This window comes from Tympanuchus pallidicinctus, unplaced genomic scaffold (assembly GCF_026119805.1).
Source record: "Tympanuchus pallidicinctus isolate F22 unplaced genomic scaffold, pur_lepc_1.0 scaffold13, whole genome shotgun sequence".
NCBI lineage: Eukaryota > Metazoa > Chordata > Aves > Galliformes > Phasianidae > Tympanuchus > Tympanuchus pallidicinctus.
Window position 1 is genome coordinate 3,905,476 of NW_026294648.1, and position 23,726 is coordinate 3,929,201.

At 39.3% G+C, this 23,726-nt stretch overlaps 1 protein-coding gene across 7 annotated transcripts in view; it reads right to left on the reverse strand.

Annotated features, from left to right (window-relative positions):
* The window catches only part of TENM1 (teneurin transmembrane protein 1), an 823,045-nt gene that overhangs the window by 118,450 nt on the left and 680,869 nt on the right, over nt 1-23,726 (reverse strand). For all 7 annotated transcript variants that reach the window (XM_052673651.1, XM_052673650.1, XM_052673645.1 and 4 more), the window contains 4 exons: nt 18,899-19,137; nt 7,491-7,643; nt 2,010-2,209; nt 211-421 (listed from right to left, as the gene is read on the reverse strand). In XM_052673651.1, the coding sequence (XP_052529611.1) occupies nt 211-421; nt 2,010-2,209; nt 7,491-7,643; nt 18,899-19,137 (803 nt within the window). The remainder of the gene's footprint in view (nt 1-210; nt 422-2,009; nt 2,210-7,490; nt 7,644-18,898; nt 19,138-23,726) is intronic.

Below are 23,726 nucleotides of genomic sequence, written 5' to 3' on the forward strand. Positions count from 1 at the left end.
TAATTTAACATCCATCTTTAACACACAAATGTTTCTATTTGCCTAATATCAGCATAAATATGAAGTTACTCCACTGAGGTTAATTAAACAGAACTGAAATAAAACATTTTTAAGAGAATATTTAAGAGACGCTGGGATCAACGATCTACTTTCAAATGCATCTTTCCAAGGCAGTAATCACTGTAGCAGTTTTACTGTAATTGTTCTTACCGATTGCCGTGGTCAGCACAAACACTTGCTCCACTTTCTTTCCATCATTGTAAAATGCCATATGCCAAGCACCTTGATCCATGTACTCAATGAAGCCTGTCTCTTGTAGTGAAGTTAAGATCAGATTCCTGGGAGCTTGCTGAGGCTCCTCTGAGTTTTTTGGTTCCTGCTTAATTAACTGCTTTCCATCCATCAATTTTACAAAATCAAACTGAAATAATAATGAGCAACAATTAACCACCTAGTAAATTTTTATGGAATCTGCTCTCCGTGTCTCATTCAAACAGCAACAAGCAGCTGAAATCTCGAGAGGAATGGCCTGTTTGACTAACTGTTCATCAGTGTGGACAGTAGTTGCATAACCTGGTCTGTTTAGCATCAGTTCTTCATTTCAGATACAAAGTATTATGGTAGATCAGAAATTTGGCACCAAAGCTTGCTGTCTGCTATAGGAGAGTAAATTCAGACTTGCTGCACTAAATGTAGCAAACTAACTTCAAATTACATCTCCTTCATGGGAATAATTCCAAAATTCCTAAGCTATAATGCTTAGGCATCTCAAATGCAAAAAAACAGATAAAATGTGCTATTCTTCCATACAAAATTTTAAAATATCTCTTCCTATATATCAGTATCAAAAGCTATTTCTACTTTTTATTTATAATTAATTTGACTCATGGCAATAATTGACTATTTTGTGACATGGAAACAATATTGAATGGAGTTGATTCCAACAATTGATTTTCAGTAAAGTTCAAGTTCAGCTCAACTGAAGGCCTGCTTTTTATTAAAGCCAATGATAGCTAAAATCTCTCATTTTTAAGGTCTAACCTCCTGTAAATTGTTTTTGAGGTTAGACTACACAATCTCCACAGAATCACAGAATTGCATGACTTGGTAGGGACCTCTGAAGACCCCTCAGTCCAACTCCCTCTGCTAAAGCAGCTCCCTACAGCAGGTGGCACAGAAAAGCGTCCAGGCAGTTGAGAGATCTCCCAAGGAAGAAACTCCACCACCTCTCTGGGCAGGTCATTCCAGTGCTCTGTCACCCTCACAGTAATGAAATTCTTCCTCTTGTTCTTGCAGAACTTCCTGTTGCATTGCCTCCTACAACTTCCTGTGTTCCAGATTTTGCCTACTGCTCCTTGTTCTGTCATTTCCAAACAATCTTTCTGTGATTCTGCATCTGAGTTTATCACATATGGTGTAATCCTGCTATCAGACAGCAGAAAAGCCTATTATCATCCATTGAAATGAGAGCTTCATATGCCAAATGCATTAAGGAAAAAAACCCAGTTGAATGTATCCAGCAATATTGCACATTCTTTTTGTGGAGATAGCCTTTCTCCTGCAAATCCCCTGCAAAAAATAATAGTTGTATCGGAAACTAGAATTATAAACAGCACTTTTTCTTCCCCCTATTTACACTGACTGTAGTCTGTTTGCTTTGATGAATACCTAGAAAGATGAAAGCATTTTCAAATGAACTGGGAACTGGTATTTCATGCCACTACCCTAAGAGAAGATGCTGGATCTACACACTGTGCACCTGTCCAGGCTCCCACAGTCATCTGGCAGTGGTCAGAATTGCTGATCTTGTTGATACAATGCTGCCTCTCCATCTGAGTGGGTGTATTTTCAGGGTTCAGCTACACCTCAGTAAAAGAATGAGATGAACAAAATGCTCTGTGTGGTTACGGTCAGTTCTGTCCTTCCTCCCTGCTTTGCAAGTGCATCGGGAACACTAGCAACCATTGCTCTTTGAAACTGTAATGCACGATACCATTGCTAGTGATTACCTGGGTGTGAGTAGGTGGAATGTTTCTTCTGCCATAAATTCCCAGCAGAGAATCCTTTGCCAGTGAAATGTTAAATTTCAGGTACACAGGGTGATGGATGGTGATCTGAAAGCGCCAGAATAAGCCGGGTGGGATTGTTTGCATAACTTGTGCTCCAATCTCAACTTCTCCTGTGTCTATGGCCCGTCCCTTCTGAAACACTGATTTTCCAGAAACAAAGAAAGCAATCAGTTACATATTCATAAGGGGCAGAAAATACCACATCAGATATAATAAATAACGTCTACACTGAGGACATTTCTTTGAAATCACTGTATTTCTCATTCAGCTAGACGAAAAATAGAAATGAACTTGTGTGCAGAATTACCACGATGGGTGTCACAGCATGTTTTTACCTCGGAAATCCTGGAACACTTTACTGACTACAAAAAGGTACCAGTGCTGCTGCAGGAACCACGGCCTTTGCGTCTGTCTATCAACTGTGCAAACAGAACCCATTTGACAGAGCGTGGAGAGCACGCAGCAGGACAGCTTCCTCTGGCACGGCGCTCCAGCTACTGCCGGGTGGGCATTGCATAAGCTGCACAAATGGACACTGGCGAACAGAGAAAAGCCATCAAACTGCTAGGTTAGAGCCCAAGCCCGGATTTCTGTTAAGCACCATTCCAGTGATAACCTAGGCCTAGAGAAATAAGGAACAGCTGTTTTTGCTTGGATTTTCTGCACAAAAGCATAGCAGGGGCATAAAGACGGGGATAGGCAATTTAAAAGGGAAAACTGGCATCATTTTGTAGAGCCTAACAATAAATCTGCAGACATCTACAGTATGCAACTTCACATGTGGGTATGAGAGAGCTGAAATAGAAAGGGAAATGAAATGCATAAGGAAGCCACTGCCAAACTAAAACAGAGCTCACTTGCTTTGCTGGTGTGTATCATCATCTTCGTCTATTTTAGTGCCTGCCTGTGATCAGCATCCTGACATGCTGCAAGCTACACCAGTCCTGCTAACATCTGAGCTAACTCCTGCTAACATCTGAGCTAATTCCTGCTAACATCTGAGCTAATTCCTGCTAACATCTGAGCTAACTCCTGCTAACATCTGAGCTAACTCTACTGAAAGTTTTGCAAAACTCTAAAGCTCATTTGTAAGCTTTCTCTCAAGTAGAAAAAAAAAAGGACAGCATGCTACAATGGAGAGTGAACCAAGAGATCAAATTCAGCAGCCATATCTATTTCTGTGTCATTTCCACATGATTCCAACATTGTGGTGATGGATAAAGAGAAGCAATCAATGTGACTGGAGATTCATTTTTTTTACAATAATGCACAGAAATATAGAATGCAAAATAATGTACATGAAATGATATAAATTGTCCTTGGAAACAAACACAGCAGTAGTGAAGCTAGGGCCAGATTTTTCCTAAACATATTAATAACAAAGATCCTCGGTGGGATCTTTCAATGGATTTAACTTGTGTAGGAAGTACTTAGCATTCTTAATGAATAGAGATTTAATTTACAAGGCAGGAGCAATCCTCAGGGTACTGGATCTTCCAGTTTATGGCTGCTTTGTGTCATGGGAAACAAAAGCACAGCAAGAACGAGGAGCTGACTTTTAACACCTTACTATATAAAAGCATGAATTTTTGGAGCACAGAAATTGTTTGCTAGTACTCTAAAAATATATCTGTTCCTTAATTAACTAGCTAAAAAATTCCCAAATCACTGCATTAGCAATGTTCAAGGTGAGAATTTTTTTTTTTTCACCTCCTTAGTGAAAAAAGTTGTGTGTGTTGAGTTCTGAGAGGAGATTTAAATGTCTGGTGTAGCTGGGCAAAGAAAGCGAGTCCCTCCCACTCCAGCCCATACATTAGATCCCACTCAGCTGATGTAAATTTAAAAACCTTTTCCCCCATTTCCAGTACTCCAGAGATATTAAATCTTAATGATTCTTTGCAAGCAATTACCCTGGGTTAAGTAAAACACTAAGGAACTTTTTGGTGATATTGACACATGGTAATTAACGTGATTCAATTACAAGATGGTGGAGCACTAAGTAAAAAGTCAAGGATACGGTATCATTTTTGAAGTTAATGGCATTATTGGTCCATGTTCAAGGTCTTTTAAAATACTGTAACTGCCTTTGAGTTTGTTGAAGTGAGGCAGCCTACTTTGTCGTTGAAAATGAAACGCAAAAGGCCTTTACGTAGGGCACAGGCATTCTTTGAGAAAGTATTTTCACTAATTGGTGTTATCAAATTATGCTGAATAGCAGTGAGTGTTGCTAGGCTCAAAGCAACACTTCTCTGAAAAGTCATTCCACGTTCAGATGAAAATGTTGTTTCAGTAACGATTTCACATAATTAAAAAAACCCCACACATGTACTTGGATTTACTGCTATTTCTCTGAAAGAAGTGCATGCTGTTGTTGACAATGCTAAAATGAAAAAATCCACGTTATCTTCCACCTACTGAAAGCAGTACCGGCAGCACCCCTACCTTTCCAACACTATTTCTTCAGATAACCACGCAGCATGAGAAGGCGACTGTAAGCACCACATCTGAAGTGCATTTTCATATTCACCGAGCCACTGTGCTCTCCTCTATTGAAAAAACAATTTAGCTCTGTTTTTGTGCTTAACTGAATGAAACAAGTATTTGGCCAAACCAATACGGCAATGGAGATATTCACAGACTATCCTCAAATGCTTTCTTACACTTTCTTGTGAAGTTGTAGGTAAGCTATTAAAATTACAGTGTTGCAATACAATTTCTACACTTGTTCTGAAAGCTTCTTTCTCATACCATTTTCCCCACGACAAAATATCATTCAATTACCTACGTTCAATTCCTAGTACTGCTCCCAGTCTTACAAACTGGTACTAATTCTTCCCCATTCTTCCTAAGCACACTTTTCTCCACAATTCTAAAACAGAAGATAGACTCCTAATCACAGGTTTCTTTTGGCTTCAAGAAAGTAAAGCTCTAAACAGCATGGTGCCAATTATCTTCACAAGAAAGAACCCATATGCTGATTATTACTGATCCTGAAACAATCAATCTCCTTGTACTCTCCTGGTAAATATCAGCATCGATAGGACGTCTGAGATTTTAATCACATTGCTACATATTAAAATGTTAACTCATAGCCATGGGTCACTGTGTTATAAAATGACTTCTTAAAGAAATCTGACTTGCTGGTTTGTAAATTTGATTTTCATTAGAAAATTACTTAAATATATGCTTTCAAGGTCTGGTACAGCATCTCGTGCTGTTGCACAGAGTTGGGAAAATAGGGGGTCACAACATCTGATAATATTTATTTATCCTTGTGAAATCACATTAGAGGCTTCAAGGCAAAGTATCAACTTTCTTTGGTACACTGTTGAAGTGAGGGGAGTTCCATGTTTCTAGTCCTCCTTTCAAGATATCAGTGTAGAGTATTTGGCACAAGTATTGAGTATAAAATTACTGATACATATTAAAGATGATGGAAAGAGAGAAAGATAAGAAGGGAGGAAAGGAGAAGGAAACTATCATAAAGCTGCCAGAGATAGATTATGCACGTATCAATGCTTTGCACTGAGTCCACATGGCTATTTTTATGCTTCCTCAAGCCTACAGCCTGGATTGAAGGTTTCCCAAGAGGTGAAAGACAACAAGATGGACAACAGTCTACCTATCTTCAAGACTGACCCCGTAAACTACCAGATAAGCCCTTGGAGAAGTGGCTCTGGTGTTACAGCTCTCCACACTTTAGTGTTCTCTGAGAATTGTGACATTAGGATCACTTGAGACAAGGGGCTGTTATTTGTTTATTTAAACTACTACGTTGTGTTCCCTATTGACTCATTTGAGTCTCCTCTATTATCAAATATCTAATTTCTAGGATCATGTTTTGATGTTTTTCCTATATCTTCTCCTCTGGAAGCCAAACACTTTGGATGGATTTTTATTAAATCTGTAATATATTGGCAAAGTGATTTAATGCACTTTAGAAGAACTATTTGAGACATCTTAGACATTTTCCATGGTGCACCAGGAAAAAATACAAAAGTGTATAGAACGTTTACTGTAATTCACTGTCAATCCATTCTAAGAGAAGAAATAATGGATAACAATATTATTGCGCCCTCATATATATTTCTGCTGCTCATTTATCTACCACGATCTCTATCCAGCTGTGCCACATTGATTTGTAAGACTGCTGATGTGAGATGCAATCTTCCTTCTGCACAGAATGGTACAAACCCTGCCCCACCTTGTCTCATATTTAGAATCATATATCTAACCTTGCAGACACAGAATCAAATCATTGCTCCGCTATAAATGCTGGAAATTCTGGAAATCTCCCACATTGCAGAACTCTCAGTACAGTTTTACTTTCCTTCTAACAACTGAAAGACTAGGGTTAATCTTCTATTTCTATTCATTTTTCTCTGATATAATCCATCGGATTTAACAACTTTTTCTGAGTATTTTAAAAAGCAATGAGAGCAAGATCTGCTTCTTAGAGTCAGAAAACATCATCTTACTGTATTATGTAGTGGTCAATGGAAAATATGGGTCAGGGTTTCTAGCTAATATTGGGGTAGGTGAGCTAACAACACTGAATTAGAGACTTGAGAAAAAGGAATGATGCAACCTCTCAACAGCTCTGCTCTTTTTACAATTTTACATTGCTGGCTGCACAGTCAACCCCTTCCCCGTGCCAGCTCTGGCACTTCTCTGCCCCTTCAGAACAGCTGGTTCAGCCTCTAAAATGGCTATACAAGACTATTCGCCATACCACCAAAGCTATTTTCTGCCACCACAGTATGCTGAGATGCATCACTCATGCCCAAGACAATTACTGCAGTAGGCATGGGGCTGCAGAGAGCAGTGCTGTGGGTCCATCTCCCCGCTGCCAAATTGGCTCGGGCATTTTGTGAAACCCCAGGAGGTTCCTGCATGCTGATTCAGTATGACTGGTTAAGGCAGGATGTGGCAGGATGTGACAGGATGCTGTATTTTAGTTTATGCCTTCAAGAACCGGATGCCTCTAAAAGCATTAGGATTCCTGCCCTTCTGCATATTCTGAACTGTCAGCACAAAGATTTTCGCGTGGCTCAGACTGGCTTTGGTCTTCAAGACACGGGCACAGCAACGAGCCCTCAGCACAGTGAGGGGATGTGGCAAATGTACTCTCACCTTCCCTCTCTAACAACAGAAGCCAGGCCCTCTAACCTCTCACAAAAGAAAGACAATTACTTTGCTATTCAACATTACCTCCTTAATGACTTGGGTCAGCTGCTAATTTCAGTGAGAGTTCTGATAAAGCAAACAATCAGGCTGTGGGATTCTGACATCTGTTTTAAAATTGTTCCAGAGAAGCTAGAACCTGACTTCAAAACATTGCCAAATTGCAGAAAATATGGAACCTGAAGCATAGAAATATTTAAAAATTCCTCACCTGTCTGTCTTCACCTTCGCACATACCTTTTTTTTCTGTTTTATCAGAAACTTTTCCTCCGATCGGTGAGAAAGTAGTATCCGTGGATTCTGCTCCCTTATTTCCTTTGCTAACTCCATTTTCATACAGCTGCCCTTCAACAGGCTGTAGCTGCCAGGTTAAACCGAACAAGTGTACTGCTGCAAAAAAAATGAAGACCAATTAATTGATGTCTAAGCTACAGCACCTTCAGTCACATAAAGAAAGAATGCTATGACCCAGTTTCTGCAAAGTCAAGTATTATTTAGTTCTGTTAGCAGTAAATCAGAATTTCGAGGGTTCTAATGAGCAATTTACTACTTTACCTTAAAACTCAACGTTTAATTAGTTTCCACACTTTCTTTTGGAGATCAGCCAGGTCAAGGTGATGAATTTCTACAGCAATTAATGGAAGGAAATACTTGCAATTAAAAGGATAACAGTTGAATGCCTTAAATATTGTGTGACAGATTCTAATGCTTCTTCAGTGCTGTCCCACTGCCTTCAGCTGTCACAGTTTGTTGGATTAAAGCACAGCCACCAAGTAAAACTTTCCAACCCATCTCTAACTGAAACTTGTGCCCACCATATTCTCAGACCTTTTCAATTAGATCAGTTTAAGCACTAGTAAAATAGCTGACTTCATCAATTTGCCCTAGAATTATACTGCAGATAAAATAAGCCAGGCTTTGGATAAAAAGTATATACAATGTTATGTTGTAACACATTAATGGAAATATGCTTTTATTTATGTACGCACTGGGAAATCTATAATTCTTTTATGAATTTATCTCCATCCATAGCGTCTGCTTACTCCTTTTTGGCAACAAAGTCATTCATTTTTTTTCTGCTTTCTTCTCTGTTCTTTCTAATTTTAGGTACAGAAGAATGGTAGGTGAATTAAAGAAAACACACAACAAGAGAGGACCTTATTTTAAGCATACTATGATAGTAATGCAGTCATTTGAGACAATTACCTCGGTCTTACTGAGACAGGCAAATTCTTCCAAAGAAGACACTGCCTTAGCATTGAAGTAACTCAGCAGGGAGCACTGATGACCCACTAAAATATGGATTGAAGATACCCCCCACAGAGGAGCTGAAATCATCACAAAAGGAGCAAAACTTGAGAAACAGGTCCTTTAGCCACATGCAGCATTTTGCACTAAGATCTGCCCACAGTGGGCGCCTAAAAAGGCACCATATCTTCCTTTCCTGAATTAGTTAGGAACCTCAGAGGCTCTCAAGAGAATTGAGGAGGTTCTAGAATGAGGCCTTGCTTTTGGAAAATACATCGTTTTCTCTGTATTGGGTATGTTTTAAGAGAAAAAGAAATCTCACTATAGGAAACTTATCTATTTTCTACACATTTGATCACATCTCCCTTGCCTACTTCAAAGTTAGACTACACAGCAAAAACCCCATGCCTTCAATGAGTTCCTGGCAAGGGTTTGCCAAAACTACAACAGGAAAGCAGAAGTGTCAGTCTACAATCATTAATTTCAGATCTGTGTGCTCCGGGATCACCCAGCACAGACACATGATTTGAATTAAGCAAATGACAGCACTTCTATCAAATCAAGGAGGTGACACAGCCAAAGTACAAGCAATGCCTATATTTTATGTTGGCTTCAAGTTGAGTGACCCAATTCTTACTGAGTTCTAAAACCGCTGCACTAGCACCAAGTCTGGGCTCTGAAAACACAGCTGAAAATTCCTACTCTCCAGAAGAAGCGCTGGACGCTTTCCCCACTGTGCTAGTGGAGACATCTCCTACCTGAGACCTGCTGGACTGCTTCATATTGCATGGATTTGAAACTACCAAGGGACTGTGCCTTCACTTTGAAAAGGGTCTTGCAGTCAGATCACATAGACCTAAGCTCTGATCCTTCAGCTTATTAATGCAAGACAGATTACTTCTACTTACAGAAGGTACAATAAAAATCAGTGTGCCTTGATATCTCCAGAGCACTGGCTCCTGGCTTGAGCTTCAGGGCATTATTATGATTTAAAGAGTTAATAACAAGAGAAAGGAACAAAGTGCAATGGGACTGGTAACTAATGCATGTACATTTCTTTATCCTAATGAAAATAATTATATGAGCACTTGAAACAGATCAACACCAGATGCAAAACATAACTGCATACATCAATAAGTTTTTAGTGGCTATACAATCATGAACATAGCCTAGTTGCTTTCTTATGCTATTTCCATTGTTGCTATTATTCATTTCCTAAGACAGTATTTGCATGTGCTGCAGAGGGTACATCACTGAAGCAAGTACTGAATATGTAATACATATTTTTCCTTACTGTATATCTTTTCCAGATAACACACACTATGCATTCATTTTGTCATCCATTTGCACCAATTCAAAGAGTTTGCTTGCTCAGTCTTCCCTTCAGGCTGGGAAGTGCTGTTGTTTTTATAGTTTGTGCCAAAGCTTGGCAAGCTAGCAAAACTGTTTGTATGCATGTTTGACAGTCTGTTTCCTTCCTGAGAAACGCCAACTGCATTGTAGAGATGATGGTCTCTGCCAGCATCGGACTCTTGAATTCTACTCTGTGGGAGATCACATGTGATGCTGGTAGTGCAACTTCATGTTAAAGAACATTCCAGTCTAAACATTTGAACTGCTATGAAAATAAGATCCACCTGAATTAAACTAAATGATTGTCACTGCAGAAAATTGCTCATCTTGCAATCTTTAAGTAAACCTGAGTTTCATTACATCAGCTATCAAGTTGGTATGTATACAAACTACTGCTCTTGTCAGATTACCTTTGGATTCCAGCATGACTCTAGCAACAAACAGACCACATACCACAGAGAGGCACTCATTCTTAGGGTCACTTTGTTCAGAAGCTAACTGCAGGGACTTAGCAGACACAGAGCTTTGTCTTCCCTTTATCTTTGCTGTGATACTTTTATGTAAATGTAATTTATACAAAACCTCTGTTTCCTGCAACATATGTGCATCATATTAAAAATACACAAGTATTTTACCAAATAAGATTAAGTAACATTTTCAAATCTTTCTCACAAATCTCTTCAGAAGTAGGCATATACAGAATTCCATTAAAACACTCAAACTTATCTTTTGAGTCGTTCTCTCTGATTTTTCCAGCAGATCTCTTGCTTTTACTGTTTCCGCTTTACAAGGAGAAGCACAGACAGTGATATGGAATTGAACAGTGGGACAGAACGTTATTTTCCACAGTGAAAATCCATCTGTAAGATGCTCAGCTGTAGGTCCCATGTGCAGTACACAAGTATAAGGGTTCACTCCACAGACCAAGCATCTGTCCAGTGCAAGATTGGGCTGAGTAGAGCAGGGATGTTTGTCTTCTGATGAAGATATCTGCTCTGTCCTCAAGATTTAGTCTTCCAGACTGATGTTTATTTAAACAAACCATAACTACAGCATTTTTGAGGGCGTGTTCTGACTAAGCATCGAAAACCATCATTAGGACTAAAGATGCATTAGTTTACATAAGTCAAGCTCCTTAAATATACAGCCCTGAAGGTATGATGACTACATCGATACTATACGAAACACAAAAATAACTTTGGCTCTGGCCACTTGGCATTTCAGAAAAATTCCACCATTAGATACCCTGTATTTTGCATCACTTAGAATACCTCAGTTACCAGTGGGGTGCCTAAGGCCATTGGTGGATGCTGCAGTTTCAAGCAAAACCAAAGACTATGAGGTAAGTGGATGTTACTGTCATGGTTTCATTACAGCTTCTTAGGAGCCTCAGTATTCTTCACAGCTACAACAATCCTTCTTAAAGCTACCAAGGATTGCAGTGAGTCACTGGGAGAATCAATCCAAGATGTCCCCTCACTGGGGTCTAAACTAAGCCTCTTGTCCAAAAACAGTGCCAGACTGTCACTGCTGGCAGCAACCACGCTTCTCTACCTGGCATTCTTCAACATCCAGCTTGCTTTCTGTCTCCTCGATTCTTCCATCTCACTTCAAATCTCATCTGAAAAGACATTCTTTTTTGGGTTGCTTGAACTTCCAGTATATTCACTCCTCTAACATGACACTATCACTTGATGCTATGTAATTTATGAGCTCCATTCTTCCACAAGCAAAGTCGTACGTTGCTCTCACTGAGGTGACTTGGAGGCAGGCAAATATAAATGAAGGCGAATTCTGACTGTCTTTACATAATGTTTGGAGATAGAGCTTATGCAATGGATGCCAGCATACCTGTATTTTATTGAATAGTCCTGTTTAATTCAAAGTTTCAGATAAAATTGCAGTATAACAGAGGAAGTGTGTTTTTTTGTTTACAACATACATTATGGATGGCAGTCCAGATGCTAAATTTAGAGGCTTCTCTGTTCAATGAAGTTGAAGAGAAGAGAGGATACCACACGAACATGGTGAAACTAAGCTTCTTCCTCAGGCACCCAGCCAGCCCTGGCTGGACCGCATGGCAGAGCTGCTCAGGGGCATTTAAGTGACCTGTCCTGAATACAGAGGATTCTACCTGCAGTGCGGAGCTTTTCTTGACTAATTTATTGTGCTTCTTCGCTAAAAAGTAATTTTTAGATATAAAATAGATCTCTTGCAAGAAGAAGATAAATTAAAGACCTATACCTTCTAACCTACCTATAATTTTCCTTCCTAGAACAAGGACACAAAAGGATAATATAGCTGTATGCCACCTAAGGAATTTTCTCTATCTAGAGGCAGATCTCTGGTTACTTAATTGCTTAAAAAGAGCTGAACTGGGCCAAAACTGTGGCACAGATATATATATATATTCTAAACTGTTATTTACTGAATTCAAATAGAATTGCTCAGGTTGGAAAAGACCTTAAAGATCATCGACTCCAACCACAATCTAACCATGCTACCCTAACTCTAACAACCTCTGACAGATCATGTCCCCGAGCACCACATACAAACAGTTGTTAAACACATCCAGGGATGGTGACTCAACCACCTTCGTGGGGAGCCCATTGCAGTGCTTAACAACTCTTTCTGTAAAGAAGTTTTTCCTGATATCCAACCTAAACCTCTCCTGGCTCAACTTGAGGCCATTTCCCCTCGTCCTGTCACCAGTGAGAACAACCCCACTCTTGCTGTAAACACCTTTCAGGTACTGGAAGAGAGCAGTAAGGTCTCCTCTCAGTCTCCTCTTCCCCAGACTGAACAGCCCCAGTTCCTTCAGTCTCTTCTCACAAAACAAATCCTCCAGGCCCTTCCCCAGCCTTGTTGCCCTTCTGTGGACCTGCTCCAGCACCTCCATGTCCTTTCTGTACTGAGGTGCTCCAAAGTGAACACAGCACTGGAGGTGAGGCCTCACCAGTGCCGAGTGCAGGGCAGGATGACTTCCCTGGTGCTGCCCACCACAGCATTCCTGATCCCAGCCAGGATGCCATTGGCCTTCTTGGCCACCTGGGCACATTGCTGGCTCATCTTCAGCCCACTGCCCATCAGCACACCAAGGTCCCCCTAGCTTGGTGTTATTTGCAAACTTACTGAGGGTGCACTCAGTCCCCTTGTTAAGATCATGAATAAAGATGTTAATTAGAGACGGCCCCAGTGCTGAGCCCTGGGGGACACTGCTCATGACCTGCCGCTAACTGGATTTAACTCCATTGACCACAACTCTCTGGGCCTGGCCATCCAGCCATGTTTCACCCAGCGGCGTGTACGGCCATCCAAACCATGGGCAGCCAGCTTCTCCATGTGGATTACTTCACACTACTGCTGTAATTCAAACCAGTTGGGCTCTATTTGGAACCAAAGCTTGGGGTTTTACGTCTGATGTAAATAAGCAAGTTACAATTAAACAAAATCAACTGATATTTCCAGATAAAGTAACTGAGTCTTTGCAATTCTGCAGCATATTTAAGTAAATATTCACAAATATACCATTTTATTTTTCTTCAGAACTCACTTTGTAAACTGGATTAAACCACCATCTGCTATGAAGCCAATGATCTAATTTAATTTATTCTTATCTACCTTCTGTGTAAGCACAGCTTGTCAACTCCTCTGCTACACGTTTGGCAGAATATGAATAGGAGCCTTGGCTGCAGTGCAAAACAGGCTCTCCGTAGTGAAGAGATGTCAGAAAAGTCCTGTGCAATAAGTACTTATCAGTCCCCAAGACAAACTTCAGAGGACAAAAATCCTGCATTCGTGAAGTCTCTCCAAATTGCTGACCTCCACTAAGGGCTTTTGTTTAGCTTTCTGCTCTGTTTCCAGTTATTCTGGAAAATCTCAGTAGATCATCCCCCTGAAGCCTAGTCTTCAGAAGAGCTGTAGTAGAAAGTATCTCAGCAGCTGACTACTCTTTCTGCACCTGCTCTGACCGAGTGCCAGAAAAGTACTTATTTTCTGTAACTGCAAGCAAGTTCCGCTTATAAAACTGGATTTCACTGTGGCATGAAGCCACATGGTGCATCAGTTCTCCAACTGCAGCTGGGCACTGTAAAGGTGGATTGATGTGAAAATACCTGAATGTATAAAAGTCAGAATCAGGGTTCTGATATTTTGGTCTACATAAGAGAAGTTCTTTAGCAAGTTCACTCTGTAACTAAAATGCTAGTGTCATTCTGCTCTGAACCAATTTGAAAATTTGAGACTGTTAATATCATTTTGAATCAAAGAAATGCCATTTCAGGACACGAGGGTTTTTCCACACAGTTGCTCTGTTCGTCCTATCTCAGGCATTCTCCTCATTCTCAAGCAGCCTTCTTTTTATCCACAACATATTTCTATACTTGAGAACAAGAACACCCCCCCTCACCTACAATCCTCCTACTCAGAGATATAATGACCATCCTGGCTTCACTTTTCATTACTAAGCCATCCATTAGTCTTAGGAACAAACAAAACCTAATCTTAGACAATAGTACAATGCTGTCAGGCTTACTCCTCAGTGCACTTGAAGATTTGTGACAATATCAAGCTCATCAGCAGGATGCAGACTCAGAGAGAGCAGAGGCCATGGTTTCCAGCTGCAAAACCCTGATGGACCTGTCTCAGCCAGAGTAATCTCACTGATGAGTTCAGAAGCATTACGATGTTGCACATCTGTATCATGGCTTTTACTTAGACCTGAAGCACCCAGCAGCATGGAAAATACCACGGCATGTTTCAATGTAAAATCAGCACATTAGCCCCTTGACCCTTTCCTGCAGACTTTCTAGCCCCCACCTTTTTGTATTGCATAAAGGTATGCAACCAATATAATCAGTTGAGGGATGAATATCCTTAAAATTTGGTCTAGCCTTTCCCAGTCCTGAAGCCATCACTCTGCCTTGTAGAGTGCAAGAAGTGGTAGGTAACAACAACAAACACAGAGGTTTTAATTTCCTCACCCTCTGTATGAATATAATTTAAGACCCAACACACATCAGAGATAATATCACTAGGAATAGGGACAACTTCACATTCATACTTGAGAATTCATTTGTATATAAAATAGTCATTTTGAAGTCAGGGATGGTTACATCTAAGTACATGGGATCCAATTTTCAGAGGCACAGAACATTTGCATCTCCTGCTGAAATCAATGGAAACCGTAGGAGTTCAGCACCTTTAATCAATAGGACCCATGATTTGCAAATCCAAATCACCTGCTGATAAAAACGGAAGGTGTCATGGAAGAAAATTCCTATTTAATAATGGGCTAAAAATAACTGACTAGGTGATCAGGCACATCATAAATATTGTATTGCCTTTAAAAAAAGAAAAGGCAGGGTACTGAAAACTACAGAAAAATAGTGCCATTATTATTCTATCTCTTGCATTTACCTTGTATACTCTTAAATGTTGCTTGTTTTTCTTCTTTAATTAATGATGGCTGCTTAGGCTTTTATTACAATGAGATTGAAAAAAGAGGGTATTTAGTACATCACCTGAAAAAGGTAACATATTTTACATGTTTATACCAACATAGACCAATAGATGAACAGAGAGACTATTAACTGCATTGAATCACACAGAGATGGTCTCATTTTTCATTTGATAATTAGGAATCTATTTATAGCCTTTGGCCACTAATACGTGCACAGTTTGCTAGCTCTCACCTTACTTACCAAATCTGAAAGCTATTTGAAAAGTATTTCCCAATGTTATTAAAGAATACTCAGTTTTCTTTCCCACCCTTTCGAATGTGCCATCTGCAGAAGTACCTGAGCCCACCCCAGTGACACGCATCCAGCTCTGCTGATAGAAACAGCTGATGGCGGAGAAATTGGCGTGAGCGCACTGAAGTTGTCAACATGTATGAAATTACAGGAGAAAAAATTAAAGCACAATGCTTTATTCTACTGAATAAATATATACAATTCAAGACATTCACAGAGACCAAACGCTGCTGTACGAAATAGGCATTTTTTGCAGTAACTATTATGGCTTTAAAACTTATCTGTGGAAATTATTCCTGCTGAAGTGACAATGTTTTTCACTCAATGCACTAAATATTCTGCTTAAAATTTTTCAATAAATCAGTTGTTGTACAACTGTTTTTGGGGTTCTATACATAATTTTCTTACTGCCCATGTAGTAGACAGATTTATCTCAGCAAGGTCCAAGTAATAAGAACACTGATTTACAGGGCACCAAGGGAATCGGAGAGATTTGTTTTTCCAAATTGACCAGTACTTCAAAAGAGAGGAAATGCAGAAGTATTTGCTTTCAGGTGAAGTTTCTCTTTTGAGTCTCACTCATAATGGGGAAAGGTTGAAAAATAGAAGAGAAAAAGTATTTTGATACTTTATCTTCCAACTGGGAAGAAATCACAGCTCAGAGCACGTTGGCCTGCACAGGTCTCAGATCTTCACAACTACAAGAACTACTTGCACATTTTTGGTCTGGAAGAAGCACTGGATTTTCCAGGACTTTGGGAACATCCCAACTCAAGGCTGAGATCTGAGTTTGGTTTTGACAGTAACATGTAGCTCTGGCATCTAATGGTAGTGCGAGGTATTGGAGAAAGCACATTTAAGTTGATAAGGGGAAGAAAAACCTTAATCTTACATTTTGATCTACCTTCAATTGGCTTGAAATTGCAGATCATTATAGTTTAGTGCAGATCATACCATAAAACATAATGTTGAAAATAAATTTGCCTTGCTTTTCCAGTACCAACCATGGAGTTGATCCCAGGTATGTCTGACTCTGAGTTCACCAATTGCTGCACAATTTGGCTCCAAGTCTTCAGCCACTGCTTGGCCCTAACTCCCTCTGACTTGAAGGAAACTTTCTAGAGCAAGGACTCAGGGAGCCAATGCAGTGTTAAGCATGGTGAGCAAAGAGAAGATACCTGCTGCAGTGAAATCTAACCACACAGGTTACTTGCTGTCTGATTCCATACATCCACTTATTCTCATATAAAACACTCACATTTAAATTCTTAACGTGGAATGCAAAATATGAAAGCCTACATAGCAATTGAACTTTGAAATCAGTTCATATGCTGGTATCCATATCTAATCAAATGGAAAGAATTAAGGACAGATCACAAATGCATTTAAATGTACCAACCAGAAATGGGCAGCAGAATATTAATTTGGAATAAACAAGCTAACTGCCAAATTTACAGGAAAAAACTTATGCAACTGAAAAAAAAATCTGGTGAAAATAAGAGCAAATAATGGCATTTTGGAAAATCTTTTAAGTTAGAATTTCTGGTTCATTGAATTTCTGGTCTTCCAGGCTGCAAAATGTAGAAAGCCGGGTTTCTGCTGTAAATATGCCACGGTTTTTAACCTTAATTCCAACTCATGTTTTCCTAATTACATTTTTATGTCTAAAATATATCTAGAAATACTAATCATTTATATGCAATTCAAAGGTACATTAATTTTACCCAGTTCTGCCTAAATCAAGAAGACATACTTGTATGTTACAATCTTAAGAGAAAGACATGTCTACAGGCAGCTCATATAGAGTTTTTAACATCCTAGTGATATTGAGCACTTACAGCCTTCTCAGACCAATGATTTACAGCAGAACATCTCAAGAAAGTTAAAAACTATTCAGTGGCAGAGACTGAAATCTAAGCAGGGATGAAACACAGAGTGCTTCAGATAAAACAGAAGCAGTGTTGGTGAGATATATATGTAGCAAGCAGATGAGGCTGCAAAAATTATACAGCCAGTCCTAACTGAGGGCATATGTTCAGCAGCTGTTATGTAAATCTGCAATTAATGTAGCTTACTAGATCCTCAGGTGCTTTCAAATAATCATACACCAGAAACGATCAAATCTGCTTTCCCATCTGCATTAGATGAGGATGTCAGAAAAAAATCCCTCGCCATGAGCAGCTCACCAACAACAAGAACTTTGTCACTATGGGACAAAAGATACAGTGGGAAATGGAAGTGACTGGAATTTTCATCATCATCATTTTCATCAAGGAAGCTTATGGATGGAATGCAGAAAACCAATGGCTGCTTTTCTGCATGGAGCTGCATCTCAGTATCTGTACCACTTTTACCAAGTATCAGCTTCTGGGCAAACTCAGAATTGTTCCCACTCACACCATAAGACAGTGGGGATACTCTGGCTTCTGCTCACCTTGAAACATTTGATAAAATGAACCTTTTATAACATTTTCAATTCAGACTGAAAGAACATTACAGTTGGTGTTCAGCCAAAATGCCACACAGTAAGGAAAACATTTTTCTCTCATGTATGGTTTTAATCACACAGACTCGAAGCCCACCTTCAAAAAATAAACAAGGAAGGAGTTTCTAGCTACAGTGATAAATGCTGCCAATCTATCATGCCAACAAAATTGTAAAATCAGTTACTTACCAAAAATGAGTTTGAAATTAAGTACTTGTACTTCAATCTATGTCACATTGTTCTCAAACATAAAGACAGAAATACATTCTAGAAAATATGTAGAAATTATGGTTTAAAACACTACATCATTTTAGAGCTAGTTGCAAGGTTAGTCAGTGAAATGAGTATTAAAGGGAAAATAGGAAAGATTTAAACAGATCAGATTGAAGAAACAAAATATGATAGCAAACCAAAATGCTGTTTAGGGTTACAGATAGCTGTTCAGAACAAACGTTTAAGAGAAACAATGTTGTAAGCCTTCATATGAAAATCAGATGTTTAATTTAAGAAAAATATCACAGCAATTAAAATCAGTAGGAGTCCTCTGTTGGTATAAATATGTCATCCTGAGTAGTATTTATTTCTGTATTAGGCAGCATCGAGGTTAACAATGCAATAAGTTAATGAGAATTCTGTGTTCAACCTCTGGCCAACCTGGGATTTTGCTCGCCAGAATTCGCAAAGCATCCCACGGCAAACATTATTAGTAAAACACAATTTGTAGAGTAATTCAGAGTAAAAGCAAGCATGACAGCAGAGCAGAAAAGGTACAAACAACTCAGCATAGAAAAGAAAGAGAGGCTTACCGATAACATAGGCCAGCAACAACGCCAGCGTAACCGTAATGGCAGTAGCACTCAGAGCAGTGCACTTCCAGTTGCAACACCTGTAAGGTTTGCTAAAAGTGAAGGCAGGTCTAGAAAAGGTATTTCTAGGAAGAGGCCTAGGAGGTGGAGAGTAAACAGTATTGGATGTTAAAGGATAGTTCTGACTGGCTGCACTGAAGATTGCTGAAGACCCCGATCCATGTTTAAATAGGAAATGCCTACAAAAAGAAGACAAAGAACCACATTGTAAAAACCAGTTTGTGCTGCAAGGAGCAAAAGGCACTATTAAGCATTGCATGATAAATAGTGCAAACATCTACAGAAAACACAAAAGTCAGGAAAAGATATAGTTGAACATTCTCTGCTCTAGAAGCATATATGACTTTGTAACCACACAGCAAGATTTCCAGCAGCCTTTCAACAAAAACAAGATGAACACCTCCTAAGGTGCCGGCACAGAGCAGTGTAGGGATGGGGCAGCCTGAGGTGCCAGCCCTGTGCTGCTGGCACAGCCGTGCCTGGGATGCAGACTTGGCCTGCAGCACCTGCTCTGCATGCAGACACACAGCCAGCTGCGCTCATCTCCCCAGGAAAAGAAAGGGAAAAGCCATCCCCGCTTTGAGTATTTGTTTTTATTGTGGATTCTCTCCAAAATACATCCTTTAAAAAAAAAAAAAAAAAAAAAAAAAGGAAAAGTAGTAAGAGTCTACTTAGTAGAAAATCAAAAGTACAATAAATTTTGAAAGTCTTTCGCCTGTAAGTACGATTTCTCTAGTATTCTTAACTGAGCTATTCTGAGAGCAGTTTTTCATCAAACGTTTTTGCTTATTATGGTGATTCTCATCATGCTAAGAACGAATTCATTTGGAGACCAATTTCAGAGAAGGCTGGAGGGCTGATTGACTTCAAGACAAAATAGGGAGCATCTACATTAGCACAAAAAACAAGGTACAGAAGTGGGCCGCGCAGCATGGAGGCCAGTGCAGAAATACAGAGTGGCTTCCTGCAGGAAGGTGGATGGCATTCAGAGCTCTCCAAGAGGATTAGGAAAGAATGTTTAATTTGAAACAATAACTCAGAGTGCTGTGCACTCTGAAATTGTGGTAGAACGGGACAAAATCAGGACTGATCACACCAAATATTCCTTTGAAAACACCAATGTTCTTTGGTCTTTCATTCCTTATATGAGCGATTAAACATCTTGAGTGCACTCTTTTCTGACGGAGGCCCACCTAGGTCTCCTGCCATTCCCTCAGCTGCTTCAGGTGTGTGTCATCTCAGCTTTCTGCCGTAAGCAGAGGTGAGAAGTGAAGAGGTGGTGACATGACACAGCTGGCATAACAAGGACTTCCCCTGAGGTGCTGCTTCAGCCTGGGTCTCTGTAGCCCTTCTGTATACCCAGGTACTGCGACTTGTGTGTGCCAGAACTGAAGGACTAGCATCAGGCACTGGATGTCTGCAAGTCAGAAGCCCCAGGCACACTTCTCAGCTTCAGACAGTTGACCAGCACTGGGCTGGTACAGAGTCTTCCCAGTGCTACATCCACAGTGTGAAGTGCACGGGATCAAACACTCGAGAGTATGAAATATTATTATAGTGTGACATTTGACTTCAAGAATATTGTAAATACTTGTTCCTGAAAAGGTAATTGCTAAAAAGGTGTAATGAGTATGGTATTATGTATCTCCATTGTAACATTTTGAAAGAAAGGTTATGGTTCTCCAAAATGGCAGTTTGTAGAAAATAAAAGGATACTGCAGAGCAGTTGTAACTGGTAAAAAGCCCATTGTTCAGGCAATTCCACAAAAAAAGAAAGCAAACAAGGATAGTGGCCAGCTTGCACTCACAGTGCCTGTATGTCATGATGCCTGTGATGAACCACAAGCAGGAAATTTTGTGTTACTGACACTGAGTACCAGTCATTCTTGCATCATACTTCTTGCACAAGTAAGTGGCACTCAACCAACAAATGGACAACTGAACTTTATGGAGCACAGCATCCAGAAGTTATACAAGGTTGACTCCAATTTCCTTTCCTTTCTGTAGTTGTAGATATATATTCTATGGCCCTTATTTGATAGATGGGAATGCTCTGAACATGGTAATGCTATCTATATTGAGTATGTGAGTTCAAAAACTCTAAATTCAAATATAGGAATATAATAAATTCCAAGAAATAACACCACTGTCTGCAGGACTATATATTCTGTTTTGCTTCTATCAGACCATCAGAATACAGTTGGTTATTTTGGTTTCAGTGCTTCATCGTCACACATGGAGGCTTCTGCAAGTACGAGGTCTTACTTTTTAGTCAGCACTTACAAGATACATAATCACTTGGACTTGCAGTGGATAAGAACATTGCAGCAAAATTCAAAAGTCCTAGTGATCTTCTAGGGAGCTGACTCATCATGTAAAGTAAGAAATGTGTTATTATACCAGCATGTACATATATTATACATACACATATGTACATAGCAACATGCACAAACATTACATATATTAATCAGTTAACAGTAATTCAATTGCCTTACATTATTAATAAATAACCTAAGGAGACCCACTTATGTGATATTTTTTCCTTCAGTTTTTTGGGAAATTACTGCAAAATGGTCTGATATTGGCAGCACTGATTGACCTTTAAGGTGCACAGCCAAAAGGTATCAGAGGTAAAGAGATGCTGAACCAGAAGTTATGAAGTTATTAAGTTATTACTACTCCTAATAGACTTGCAATCAATAGGCAGGAATATTTTCATTCTTTTGCACAAGGATTTAAAAATGTGGCTTCACAGCCTAGTGGTAAAATACTAGCGTGCAGATGGGTTTCTTTAATAGCAGAAGTACAGACAGATGCTGGATCCAGCTCATACCCCTGTAGACAGATGACTACACTGACACAGAGGAGAATTTACATAGCTCTAACTTGTTCAAATAAAATTGAGATCATGGTGAAAAGAGAGCTACCAGTGAAATAATGTCGAGAAAATGTTAAAAATCACAATTGTTTATGCATTTCATATTTTTTGAGAGAGTTTATTGAGTGCCCAAAGACACTTCAACAGAATTTGAAAAACACTGGTGGCACAAAGACAAATTTCCAAAGCTAGACTGCAACTACGTTCTCATAAACTCAGATGACTCCTCATCTGTCTAAACACATTGCTGCTCCCAAAGGTTGTTAAGACACGCTAAGCTGTTGCTATCAATTCCATAAAATCAGGTTCCCTCTGAGGAGCAAAATAATAAAAACTGCAGTTCAAAAGTTTATATGCAGCCTGGCATGAGCCTTACTATTCGATCAGAGAGAAAAGGTAAAGCTTTTTTAATTTTTTTTTTAACTTGACTGAAAACAAATAAAAATAAATCAGAGAATTTAAAGAACATATTACATTATCAGAAGTGTAAGAAGTGGGGGAAGTTCTAAAGCATTCACAAAAACATCAAAAACTTTCAAAACCAAGAAGATAATATCCTCAACAAGAAGAGGAATAAGAGGAACAAGACATAATCTGCACCCATTCACGAAGTCAAGTCACTTCACAATCACCATGCCAGTTCACCTATCTGTCCACTTGTTCATCTCTCCAAAAATAAAGCATCCAATCCTTGGACTCTTTCAATCAAAAATAACAGGAGGAAAAAGATTCTAACTTCAACTGGAGCCAATGCTCCAATGAGCAACTGTCTGCAAACTCAGTTCTTCACTGCTGTGGTTTCCCAAGCAGGACAGGCTGATTTAGACACCAGAAGTACAAGGGGAATTTTTCAGAGGCGTAGCTGTTGATACATAAGAACAATTCTGATTTTTGCCGAAATGAAAATATATGCAAAGTTGGTATCAAAAGGGACTGGAACTGAAACAGCTGCCCTTTTAATTTACTTGGGCAAATAAATCCCAAACAAACCCATTACTACCTGACTCTTCTAGAACAGTGTTTCCTGTGGCACTGGAAAGAAGCAGAAACTTGCTCTTTACTCATTTTCTATCTATTCTATTCCTTGTCAGAAATGGAAGAGGAAGAAAAGAGGAAACTTCTAAACTTACATGATGATCAGAATATGGACGTCTGTTTGTAAGTCACTCCTTTATCTCCCATATTTAGCAAAGAGTTTAGTATAAAGATGTGACAGATATGGTATGGGAGGTACATAGTATAAAATATGTTTACTTAATACAGAAAGATACACTAATCATCCTGGCTTCTTTAAAATCAACCCAGCAGAACAGTATGGGAATTATATGATATGACTTATAGAAAAAATCTGACCCATAATTTTATCCAGTGCAGTGGTATGCCTGTTTTGCCTCTCTGCGTACAAGGACTGAAAGAAACAAAATGCCTGAGTCAAAGAAGAGGGAAATGGCCATGAACAGTATTTATCTAATTTATTTTAATCATTCTATTTTTATGTGTACAATTGAAATACCTTTAAATCTCAGTGGGACAGCAGAGATTTGTCATTGGGAGTACAACTGCTTTGTTAAGATTTCCTCTTTGAGCAGGGCTTGGTTTTTAATCACTGACGTTTCCCTTTATTCACCACTGTTTACTTTACTCAGTGTTTGAAAACCTTGCCCTGTGACTCTGGATGCTAAAAGATGTAAAGTCTGTGTCCCTTACTTAGCACTTCAGCACAGCCAACAGAAGTGACATGGTGCTGACTCACTTGCCTGTTGTTGCTGTAGGCGAGTCAGCTCTGCAAAGCATGTGATGAGACTTTGAAGTCCTTGGAAGAAATCTGGGACAATAATTATATAAATACAGGATTTATAAACACACATTTGCATCTTTTCTGTAAAGAAT